Source organism: Melanerpes formicivorus, unplaced genomic scaffold, assembly GCF_026170545.1.
Source record: "Melanerpes formicivorus ecotype bairdi unplaced genomic scaffold, bMelFor1.0.p_v2 SCAF_9, whole genome shotgun sequence".
In the NCBI taxonomy this organism is placed as follows: domain Eukaryota; kingdom Metazoa; phylum Chordata; class Aves; order Piciformes; family Picidae; genus Melanerpes; species Melanerpes formicivorus.
Genome location: NW_027142361.1, coordinates 4,498,416 through 4,510,704, shown reverse-complemented (window position 1 = coordinate 4,510,704; position 12,289 = coordinate 4,498,416). Strand labels below are relative to the sequence as shown.

At 42.1% G+C, this 12,289-nt stretch overlaps 1 protein-coding gene across 5 annotated transcripts in view; it reads right to left on the bottom strand.

Moving 5' to 3' along the window:
• RUNX2 (RUNX family transcription factor 2) overlaps positions 1–12,289 on the bottom strand; it is a 354,193-nt gene that overhangs the window by 328,220 nt on the left and 13,684 nt on the right. For all 5 annotated transcript variants that reach the window (XM_068142991.1, XM_068142992.1, XM_068142994.1 and 2 more), the window contains exon 3: positions 11,363–11,467. In XM_068142991.1, coding sequence (XP_067999092.1) covers positions 11,363–11,467 — 105 coding nt within the window. The remainder of the gene's footprint in view (positions 1–11,362; positions 11,468–12,289) is intronic.

The following is a 12,289-nucleotide window of genomic DNA, read 5'->3' as shown; positions in this document are numbered from 1 at the left end:
GTTTCCTGTGTCCAGAAGTCCAGCCCAGTGGGTGGACACAGGAAATTAGGTTATTTCCTACCATGATCCCTTGCACCACTATAAGTTTTACGGCGGGGTCTGGCACTTCCTCTTTCCTTCCTCCTCGCCACCCGGTAACTGGGGGAGAGATCTACCGGCCATGGGCCTGGTTAGGCCCAAGGCCACAGGGGGATGGGCAGTCTCAGATCTGGCCAGCTGAGACTAGTCTAGCAGTGGGGGGGGGAAGGAGGAGCCCTGGGGGTTTGGGTGCATCCTCAGGTGGGGATGGGATCTCTCTGGGTCTGTTTTGGGGTTTCCTCTTGTCACTGTGTTTCTAGCTCTCTGCACACACTCACTGTTCTATTTAAACTTTCCATCACTTTTGCAATCTGTTTGTCTGAGTCGTTATTTCTGCACATGGTGGGGAGGGGGTCTGCCCCAACCCATTACATTTACCAATGTGAAACTGCTGTAAAAAACTGCCTACCAGTCTCATGACCTGTGAAGTGATACTCTGGAATATAATGAGCTAGGTCCCTGTTTTCTATCAAATTAAGGTACAAATTCAAGAGGTGCACTTGTCCATTTCTTGCACAACTCACTCTCATGGTGCTTGTGGAGGTGATTATTTTCTTGTTGAGCTCTAAGAGCAATTAAACAAAATACCATCAAGTGCCTCTGATTGCGAGTTACATTTAAGACTGTGTCTACTACTGCAGGAATGCAAGAATGAGAAAGTGTATGAAGATTTCAGGAAGCAGACAAGTAATTGGCATTACTCACATGGATTACAGACAGGCAGAAAGCAGATTCTACACTTGGAAGCACCCTGAAAGCACCCTGATTAATACCTGTTTGACATTCTGAATTTAAATTAGCAGAGAACCTAAAGCAACAGGTATTTTAAAGTGGGAGCAAAGTTTACAAGATGAGAGTTTGCAGAGCAATGGAAGCAACAAATATTTACACCAACAATAATAAGGTAAAAGGGTTTGCCTTTCCGCACTGTGGGAAAGATTACATCTCAGAACCGAAAGCGAAGGGCAGCATGTTAACTTCGGGTAAGGAAGGAACAAGTAGTATGTTCTGATGTGAAGCAGAAACACTGGAAATACTGAGTATTTTCCAGTAATAAAAACTTTGAGAGTGTTCCCCGGTATTCTTCACCTTTAGGTAACACCTATAAAGTGTATTACCACCTTTATACTGTTTCTTATGCAGCTACAATATTTTCATTAGGGTTAGAATCTTACTGAGTATTATTCTGACAGATAAATAACCTGAGTTTTAACCTCTGTAGTTCACACATGCCAGGCTGAGGGGGACCTGAGCAGTACTTGACTACCAAATCCCTGCAAGATGTCTTAGTAGATAACATCATTTTTTAAGGTACGCGAGTACTGCACTCATTATGGCAGCTGTACAGACACTTCAAAGTCAGCTTTAAACTATTTATTACATTGCCAGAAATGTAGTATGGACTGTTCACAGTTCAGCTGAAGACAAAGCATCCACCCAAGATGCTGGGCAAACCCATGCTGAACTCCATGTTATCTGTGACTGTACTGCTATCACTACCTAAGCTACGTACTTTAAAGCTAACTCAGGTTGCCTGAATTTCACAGCACTCATTAGCTTCCCCTTAGAACTATTTAATTTCACAATCTCATTTGATTTCAGCTGTCTTGAAAACATGGTGCCTTGTCTAGGCTAGTCATCTACCCTCCATTTATAATCAATGGAAATAGCTGGATAATTCTAAAGGGCATTTCATTGCACTCTAAGATGGGCATTAAGATAGGTGGGATGAATTACTCTCTGCAAGTTTCTGTTTCTTCATTCACTTCAGAGGAAAGGTACCCCACATCTCTAATTTTTGTAGAGCTGAAAGCCATCCTCAGTCAACAGTGCTTTGGAAACACCAGCTTTGGAAACTGGAGGGAGAGGTATTAGAGGTGTGACACAGAAATGTGAGGGGGAAAAAAATGTGGATATTAGTAGTAACAAGTTAAATGTATTTCAGAAGTGAAGACATACAAGAATCCTCTTGGGAGAAAAGTATGGAACAAAATCATAGAATCATAGAATGGTTTGAGTTGGAAAAGAACTTCCAATGGTCATCTAATCCACCTCCTCTCCAATGAGCAGGGACATCTTCAACTAGACTGGGTTGCTCAGAGCCTCATCCAACCCTATCTTGAATGTTTTCAGGGATGGGGCATATACCATCTCTCTGGGCAACATGTGCCAGCATTTCACCACACTCACTGTCAAAAATTTCTTCCTTCTATCTAGTCTAAATCTCACTTCTTTTCATAAAACCATAGACTCATTAAGGTTGGAAAATACCTCTAAGATCAAATCCAACCATTAACCCAACACTACCATGTCCATGTCTACACATTTTTTAACACCCCCAGGGATGGTGATTCCATCATTCCTCTGGGGAGCCCATTCCAATGCTTGACCACTCTTTCAGTAAGGACATTTTTCCTATTATCTAATCTAAACAATCTAATGGTACAACTTGAGGCCATTTCCTCTCATTCTATTGCAGATTACTTGGGGAAGAGACAAACTCCCACCTCACTACAACCTCCTTTCACATAGTTGTAGAGAACAATAGGGTCTCCCCTCAGCCTCCTCTTTATAATAAACAACCACAGATCCCTCAGATGCTCCTCATAAGACCTGTTCTCCAGATCCTTCACCAGCTTGGTTGCCCTTCTCTGGACACACTCTAGCACCTCAATGTCCTTCTTGTAGTGGGGGCCCAAAACTGAATACAATATTCAAGGTGTGGTGTCACCAGTGCTGAGTACAGAAGACAATGAGTTCTCTCCTCCTGTTGGCCACACTATTCCATCCAGGCCAGGATGCCACTGACCTTATTGGCCACCTGAGCACACTGCTGGCTCATGTTCAGAGCTGGTTGATGACTGGTTGACAGCTGTCAATTAGCACCCCAGTTCTTTTTCAGCTGGGCAACTTTCCAGTTGCTCTTCCCCAAGCCTGTAGTATTGCATGGGGTTGTTGTGACTTGGCCTGTTAAACCTCGTAAAACTGACCTTGCCCCATTGATCCAGCCTCTTCAGATCCCTCTAGAGAGCCTTCCTACCCTCAAGAATATCAACACTCCTGCTCAGTTTGGTGTTATCTGCAATTACTGGGGGTCACTCAATCCCCTCTTCCAGATCATTGATAAAGATAATAAAAAAGACTGTCCCCAAAACTGAGCCCTGGGGAACATCACTAGTGACTGGCTGCCAGCTGGATTTAACTCAGTTTACCACCACTCTCTGGGCTCAGCCATCCAGAGAGTTTTTTGCTCAATGAAGAGTACACCTGTCTAATCCATGAACCACCAGCTTCTCCAGGAGAATGCTGTGGCAAAGGCTTCACTAAAGATAAAGGTAAGGGTTTAAACTAGAGGTTTTTCACTTAAAACCATCACTTCTTGCCCTGTTACAGCAAGCCCTGCTAAAAAGTCTATCCCATTCTTTCTTATAGCCGCCTTTAAGTAATGAAAGGCTGCTCTAAGGTCTTCCTAGAACCGTCTCTTCTCTGGGCTGAACAACCCCAATTCTCTCAGATAATGGTCTGAGAAAAGCTACTATAATGCCTTTCTTGAGACCATCTTCCTCCACAGTATCTACATGAAGTAAGACTCACAGACTTATAAAAATGGCTTTCACTTTTCCTTTCCTCATAGTCATGCCATGTGGACACACAGAATGAAATAATTTCTGTAATTCTAGCTATAACCTCTTTTTCCATCTGTATTTTTAACTGAGACCTTAACCTATTCAGGGCTAAAATCTCTTATCATACAACCATGCAGCCCAGCTATACAAACAAGCCATGATTTTACTTGTGGCTTGGAAAGACATTTTGAACACAAACAGTTATAGCTACAATATCAAAAAACCACTATGATGCTCATTTTAGACAACCAGTGTACTGGGAATAGACTCTTTGGAAGGAGTGTTCCCTCTACAATAGGATGGAAACAATGTGTTCTGTTGGCAAAAGCAAACTGAGACTATATTACTATTGGTGAGGACATCTGAGAGAATGGGTTTATGCTCACACTTCCCCATTTGTTTTACATAATCTTCTCAGTGCCTTTTCCCTCTCACCATAATGGGCAATATATGGTCACACAGTCACCATCATGGGAAGCAATGTCCTCACATGAAGAGAGCCAGCCTGCATCACATTGATTACTGAGACTTCAGAACTGCAGCATACGAATTCAAGCCATGAAATAAGATAGGTTTCACTTTCATCTTACCCTGTACATTACACCAGCAGATAAAAGCTGCAATCATACACACACAGTCTATTCCTCAGAAGGTGAGTTTTTAATGGAGCAGCCCTTCTACAGATGCAGTGCAAAAACAAGAACTAACTGGTTCTTGGGATGCAGCTACCACCACCAACAGCCTCCTGGCCAACGTTTTCCAGAAGCATGACTCATGGTTGGGGCAACTGTAAGAAGTCCTGCTCTGTGGGTTACACACCTATCTCAAACATAAACTTAAACCACCATCATATATAAAGTCTGTTACCTTTGACAAGGAACACTTGAATCATCCCACCAGATTCTTACAGACTTAGAGAATGTTAAGGAGAATAAGATTTTAGAATAAACCAAACCAGGTTGGAAGAGACCTTCAAGGTCATTGCGTCCAACCCATCAACCAATCCAACCCACCTAAACAACTAACCCATGGCACCTAGAACCCCATCAAGTCTCCTCCTGAACACCTCCAATGACAGCGACTCCACCACCTCCTTGGGCAGCCCATTCCAATGGGCAATCACTCTTTCTGTATAGAACTTCTTCCTAACATCCAACCTAAACCTCCCCTGGCGCAGCCTGAGACTCTTGTTCTAGTACTGGCTGCCTGGGAGAAGAGACCATCATCTGCCTATCTACAACCTCCCTTCAGGTAGTTGTAGAGAGTAATAAGGTCACCCCTGAGTCTCCTCTTCTCCAGGCTAAGCAATCCCAGCTCCCTCAGCCTCTCCTCATAGGGCTTGTGTTCCAAATCCCTCACCAACTTCGTTGCCCTTCTCTGGACTCGTTCCAGCAAGTCAACATCCTTCCTAAACTGAGGGGCCCAGAACTGGACACAGTACTCGAGGTGCGGCCTAACCAGTGCAGTGTACAGGGGCAGAATGACCTCCCTGCTCCTGCTGGCCACACTGTTCCTGATGCAGGCCAGGATGCCATTGGCCCTCTTGGCCGCCTGGGCACACTGCAGGCTCATGTTCAGCCTACCATCGACCAGTACCCCCAGGTCCCTCTCCACCTGGCTGCTCTCCAGCCACTCTGACCCCAGCCTGTAGCTCTGCATGGGGTTGTTGTGGCCAATGTGCAGAACCCGGCACTTGGATGTGTTAAATCTCATGCCGTTGGACTCTGCCCATCTGTCCAGCCTGTCGAGGTCCCTCTGCAGAGCCTCTCTACCCTCCAGCAGTTCAACTCCTGCCACAAGCTTGGTGTCGTCAGCAAATTTACTGATGATGGACTCAATGCCCTCATCCAGATCATCAATAAAGATGTTAAAGAGGATGGGGCCCAGCACTGATCCTTGGGGCACACCACTAGTGACTGGCCGCCAGCTGGATGTGGCACCATTCACCACCACTCTCTGGGCTCGGCCCTCCAGCCAGTTCCTAACCCAACACAGTGTGCTCCTGTCCAAGCCATGGGCTGACAGCTTGGCCAGGAGTTTGCTATGGGGGACAGTGTCAAAGGCCTTGCTGAGGTCCAGGTAGACCACATCCACAGGCCTCCCCACATCTACCAGACGGGTCACCTGATCATAGAAGGAGATCAGGTTGGTCAGGCAGGACCCACCCTTCCTAAATCCATGCTGGCTGAGCCTGATCCCTTGGCCATCCTCTAAGTGCTGTGTGATTGCACTCAGGATGACCTGTTCCATAATCTTGCCTGGCACTGAGGTCAGGCTGACAGGCCTGTAATTCCCTGGCTCATCCAACCGACCCTTCTTATGGATGGGCACAACGTTGGCCAGCTTCCAGTCCTCTGGGACCTACCTCTCCAGTGAGCCAGGACTTCTGGAAAATGATGGATAGTGGCTTGGCCAGCTCATCTGCCAGCTCTCTCAGCACCCTAGGATGGATCCCATCTGGTCCCATGGACTTGTGGGGATCCAAGCTGCTGAGGAGAGTTCCAACCACCTCCAGTCCCCAACTAGTATGGTTCTGTGAAATTATGTATTTGCGAAAAACAAACCAGCAGCAAATGGCAGTGAGTCAATCTATGATGTCTTGCACTTCACACTGCAAAAAGGACCCTAAGTTTTATGACTGAAATCAGAAATAATACACCTCCTTACTGGGGACCTGAGCACAGGAGGTCAGGTCTCAACCTGTAAGTGGACTATGGATATACTCAGACATGCTAATGACAGTAACAGAAAAGAACCTAAACCCCATAGCATAGTCACGTTGATAATTTCTTTGGCTGTATGAACACATTTTGCTTCATTTTTCACAAAGGGGCATTTTAATGCAAACATTAAGCTTCACAAACCCATTTAGAGCAACTTGCAAGCCGCCAGACCACCCACTTCTGCCTTCCTCTGCTCCCACATACACTGGGAGAAATCCAGAATAACGTAGTAGAGATTTGTCACTCTGAAAGATGCCAGCATGAGTCACAGATTTTCTAACTTCAGTGTGGATGAAAACTTGTTCATCATATCTCAGGTTATTCAGCAGTAACTTTCATTAAAAACCTCCTCATCGTGCCAAAACCACACAGGTGCAAACTTCTGCACTTGGTGTCTACAGCACACTGCTTGAAAAAACTGTGATGCTACATTTACAGTCTGAGGTAAATGCACAAAGTACAATCTGCCTGTAAAATCCACTTTTGGTCTGCAAATTCTTTCTTTGCATTGCTCCAGTTCATCACCACACAAAAACCCCACAGTAAAATCAATATATTCTCAGGAAGGAAGAGGGTCTGGTAGATTTGCTTTTGAAGGCAAGCCAGAGAATACTCTAAAGAGGGAACACATAGCGAGTTTTAACTGCTGCGATAATTCTGCATAAAGAGATGCTGAGGATCTAGCTCCTTGCTGTAGCATGCCATGTGTCCCTGAATAAAATTACTGCCATGCAGGCTGTTAGCAGAAGAATGTGTAAACAGACAATGTATCCTTGCATCAGTTCCATAAAATGTTGCACAACACAAATGCCTCTCCATGTGTCATTTACTGCTTGGCCACCATCCCAGCTCCTGACAGGCAGTCAACAAAAAAGGGAAAAAAAAATTAAAAAACAAAGTAACTGAAAGATTTAAAGCTGTTCAACTCCAAACTACATTCCACTAGCCCCAGACTTATCCCTCCACCCTCTGCCTTTGAAAGAAAAGAGGCAGAACTTCCTAAAAACTGTTATGGTTTTAAGTCATGGAATCTCAAAAATCTCAATCACTTATCTGTCTTTTATAAGCCGGGTGGGCCAAACAGTTAATAGAAAGCCTGAGCTGAACCTCTCATTGGCTTTTGCTGGCTTGTGCAGCATGCACAAACAAAAAAAAGCAATGTTTGCTCATACCTTTCATCACGTGTGCACCTTGCAAGCTATGGCAGCAGAGAAATATTTGGGGGCTGAATGAAATAGAGATTTTTTTCCTACCAAAACACTTAATTTCAAAGCTCAGAACGACCCCTCCATTCATGCTGATAAAGAAAATTGTGGTTGGTGACACTGAAGACCAATTAGAGACAAACTAAAATCTTTGGAATCTTAAAAATATACTTTGCAAATTATAAAAATTCCTCATAATTTTCCTCCTGACTGAGTTTCTACCAAAAGCAGGCAGAAAGAAGCACATGCTTTCTACTTGACAGAAACTGCTATGGAAAGACAAATCATTATTTCTGTATTTATAAGATAATGCAAAGACATTAAAGGGGGGATTAGGTATAGGTTAGGGAGGTTTCTTGCTATCTGTTGGTCAGTTATGACCTCACAACAACTTATTTCCCAGCTGAGAGGCAGCTCTGCTGGCTAAGATGTGCATGTGGCAGAGGTTTCATGTTGGATATGAGGAGAAAAAAAAATATCTGTGCAATTTCCCACTAATTTCAAAAGATCTTATACAACCCTAACTCTAGATGCCATCACTCAGAGTGCAAAGTGCACAAAGAACATACTACACAGTAGATGTCCCTGGATGGTAATCTACACAGACTGAAAGAGATAATTAAAAATAAATAGATATTTTCCAGGGAAAAATCAACAAAAGACCTCTCCTTACATAGAAATGGACAGGTTTTCCCAATAGGGTAACGTGACATCACTATCTCTATTAAAACATTTAAAAATAATAACAGAGAGGCAAGGCAGCAAGCTTCTACAAGCATATGTTTAATACAACTAAATGGCACTTACATTTAAGAACCACACTTTTTGAAGTGCTGAGCATCCAAAACATCCGACTTGTGTCACTACATGCCATGACTGTTCAGCACTCTTGAAGTCAGGCTCTAAAATAATCATGGTATCTGTCATAGCATTGCTGCTGCTCCTACTGCTCCTGGAAATCACACAGTACTTGTTCACTCGAGTCCGCTTGCCAACAGAAGGTCAGAGAGCCTTGCCTATAAACCAGCCTTACAAATTGACAATCTAAAGCATGATGTCACATCTTAAAATGATAAGCTGGCAACAAAATAAATGACATTTTGTGAAAACATGCATAATTTTATGTTTACACTACTTAGAAGGAAGGTTCTAATAAGTCATCGGTTGCGTTCCTTTAAAGGGAAGTTTTATAACTGAGATGATTCGCAACTGCAAAAGATCAAAGTTAGAAATCATCAGTGATGCCGTGGGATACTTTTTAATCTTGTAATGAATGATGATCATGTGCTCTTATGAAGTTAGTCCAACTGCCAACGCCAGATATGTATATTAAGAAAAAAGTTGTTTGTGATGTGACAGCTTTGGTTGAGCTGCCAGAGAGAGGAAAACTAGGATAACGTGCTTGAGACGGTGAAGTGAAATACAGATCCTGGCAGAGAGGGGCACTATTTGCTGATACATAATTTGTTAAGAAACACACATTTGCTATCAGAATCACTCATTAACTTGAATTCCTTTGCCCCCAACCACCTAATTTCCCTTATGCAGCAGAAATACCAGATAAACTTCTTGAATGATTACTAGCAAACAATAATAAATCTCCACAAGTGCAAGGGCTCTGAGAAGGGAGCAAACCTTCGTTGAAACTCCCACAGCTCACTGGAGCTACTCTTTCCCTGAAAATTCATGTTTAATAACTAGTCACTCTGGAGGTGACATAGCTTTGAAAGTACCAGACTACAATAAAACTTGCTGATATGGTCTAATCCCAGAGTGGAGTTTCACTAAGTATTTAGCCAAAATATTGAAATTCAAATGGACACCCAAGCTCAAATGTGGACTAAAAAAAAAAAACAGATGAAGAAAGACACAGTAACTCCACCTAGGCTACAGGAACTAAGTTATTGAGCTTTTCTAGGTTCACTTATTCAGCTGTTCAACAAGAACAGCAAGGAGGTATCACGTACAGAGAGGCCTTTCATGTCTAAACTAAAAATCTCCGGATAAACTTGGATATCTTCTTAAGTTAAGCCTCACACTTAATCCATTGAACACCAAATTGGTTAGTCTCAATGTAAGCAGGTTCCCTATCTGTGCTGCACAGGGTAGTCCACACTATTCTCCACATCATTTTCAAACTGCTCTTTCACGGGGGTTGTGTCCACTCCTGGGTGATTTAATATTTTCTGTGTGCCTCAATACATACATGGAAGCAGCCTCCAACTAGAAATTGCCAAATGATATTTAACTTACTCCCTTTTGTTTATTCCATGAATGCAATTTGCCCAGTGTCTCCAAGTAAGATACGTGGAGCACCAGCTGCAGGTGAAAAATAAAAATGGGAATTGATTCATCTTGGGAGCAAAGACAGAATAAAAATCCCCTTGGTGTGACAGAGGGACACCTCAGCTGTAAGCAGGCAGCAACACATACGTAATGAAATTTATCCACAGCTACTTGCTTTTTCATATCTATTATTCAAGGTGAAACTCTACAGTCTGGGCAGCTCATATAGAAAACATTTCAGTTCCCATCTCTCAGTGTAAGAGGAGTTTACACTGCAGCATGTTTTAGCACGAGAAACACTTAGCTGCATGAATTCTGCCTGCTTCTTTCTCCTTCTTCTCCCTTTGTGGTATCTTAACAGAACTCATTAAGGTTCATATGTATTTGCAGATCAAAGGCAAAATAATTATTTGAGATGCTTCCATTATAGGGATCTTTTTTTATGTGGTTATTCATCAAATAATTCTTAATCTCTAGATGTAATTCAAACGCAGCTATACCTGGTTAATCCCATCTATTTAGAAGGATTCATTCTACTTAGATCAAGAAAAAACTCCAGAAATGGCTCATCAGTGATACCCATATGATGTGAGACTGGTTCCCAGCTAAATGTGCTACACGGAGAGAGAGCAATATAAATCACAGATTAAGCAGACTTTATCTAAGTGTTACCAATAAAACTGCCAGAACATGAAAAAACACACAATTATCATAAAAATATGTTCAGCAGTCATTACAAATAGATTCTTAGTAAGTTAGGAAGGTGCACTGCTATGAGATAAACTTGCTAAGTGAAAATCTGCAGGACTATGTTTAAATAAAATATCTTTTCTGTGCACAAATAAACAAAGACCATGTTGTCAATATGCTAGTTTTGTTTGGGGTTTTTTTCATCTTCCTTTTGCGCCCAGGGGGTCCATGATGAGCCCACAGCTGAAAACCAATTTCAGGTATGATGAGATTAACCAGTTGCATTAATTATCTGATGGAAAAAGAATTCAAGGGCAAACAAAATGTCACTATGTTATATATTTTTCCATCGCCTAGGACTGATCCTGAAAGATCAGTCTCCTATTTTGCTCCAAACATCTCCAGTTGGAAGCTTAAGAAGTTCAGGGAATTCAGCATGTTGCAGGATTGCATCTATTATGCCTAAACCAGATTATATATAAATACATTGGATTTAATTCTCATTTACACTGCCAGATAATGTATCAAGACCTTGATGTGAATGAGAATCAGGTTCATGATCACCTGAATTCAGCCAAGCACTCAAGTGCATGTTTAATGCAAGCATGTGTGTGGTCCAGTAGACTCCAAATTAAGCATGTGCTTAGATATTTTGCTGAGCAAGAACCAATGTTTGACAAAGATATATATATATTTCATTTATGGGTCTCTGTTAAACAAAAATTAAGTGCAAAATTAAGAATATAATACTCACTTCTTGGCTCCCTTGGCCCATCCACTGTAACCTTTATAGCTCTGTGGTATGTAGCAACTTGGGGGGGATTTGTCAGGACAGTTATTGTCAAAGTAAAGCTCTTCCCTACAAAGAGAAAAAAACAACAAGGAATGAGTGATTACAACATGAAAACAGTCACATGCATGTTCAATAAAGAATCAGAGACATTTAAAATTATTCCCTGTCATTACCACAATTGTGAAAATTAAAAACATAACTGACCACAGGAGTTTTCCTCCCCTTCAGTTTTACTCTATGTCAAGAATATGTCCATGTGTTGACAATCTAAATGTGTCTTATTCAATAATGGGTCATCACACAATGACAGAACAAAAGTGATTCACTACTGAGGACAAGCCAAATTCTTTGCTGTATTGAAAGTGGTGTAAATCCAAAGCAAGTCAAACAATTTAAAAATTTACTCCAGTTTTGCAGCTGTGTGACAGAGAGCAGAATGTGACCACATGTTATTTACTTCACACAGTTTTATCATTTCATTTGTTTGACTTGACTACAGTAGGATGAGGAAAGAATATATTTTCCTCCTGAGGGCCACTTTAACAGGGAATCAGCATCTCCTGTCCTTCATATGCCAGGGATAATAGGATGATATCATTATTACCCAAACACACTTTTTTTCCCCTACATATATTCCATCTGTGAAATACTAAGCCCCCAAATTTCCTGTGAGAGTGAGAAACTGTTGTGTGCACACACATTGCTATGGTGAGTCTGCATTTATTCAATTTATTTTTCAAAGTTCACATTCACACAGAGATTGCACAAGATCATCCACAGCCTTTTAGCTGAGTGAAAATGTTAAAAAGAAATAAATAAAGGGAGCTGCCTGTGCCTGAGCATACGTTCTCCCAAGGTACTGGCCCCCATTTGGGAGACTCACTGACA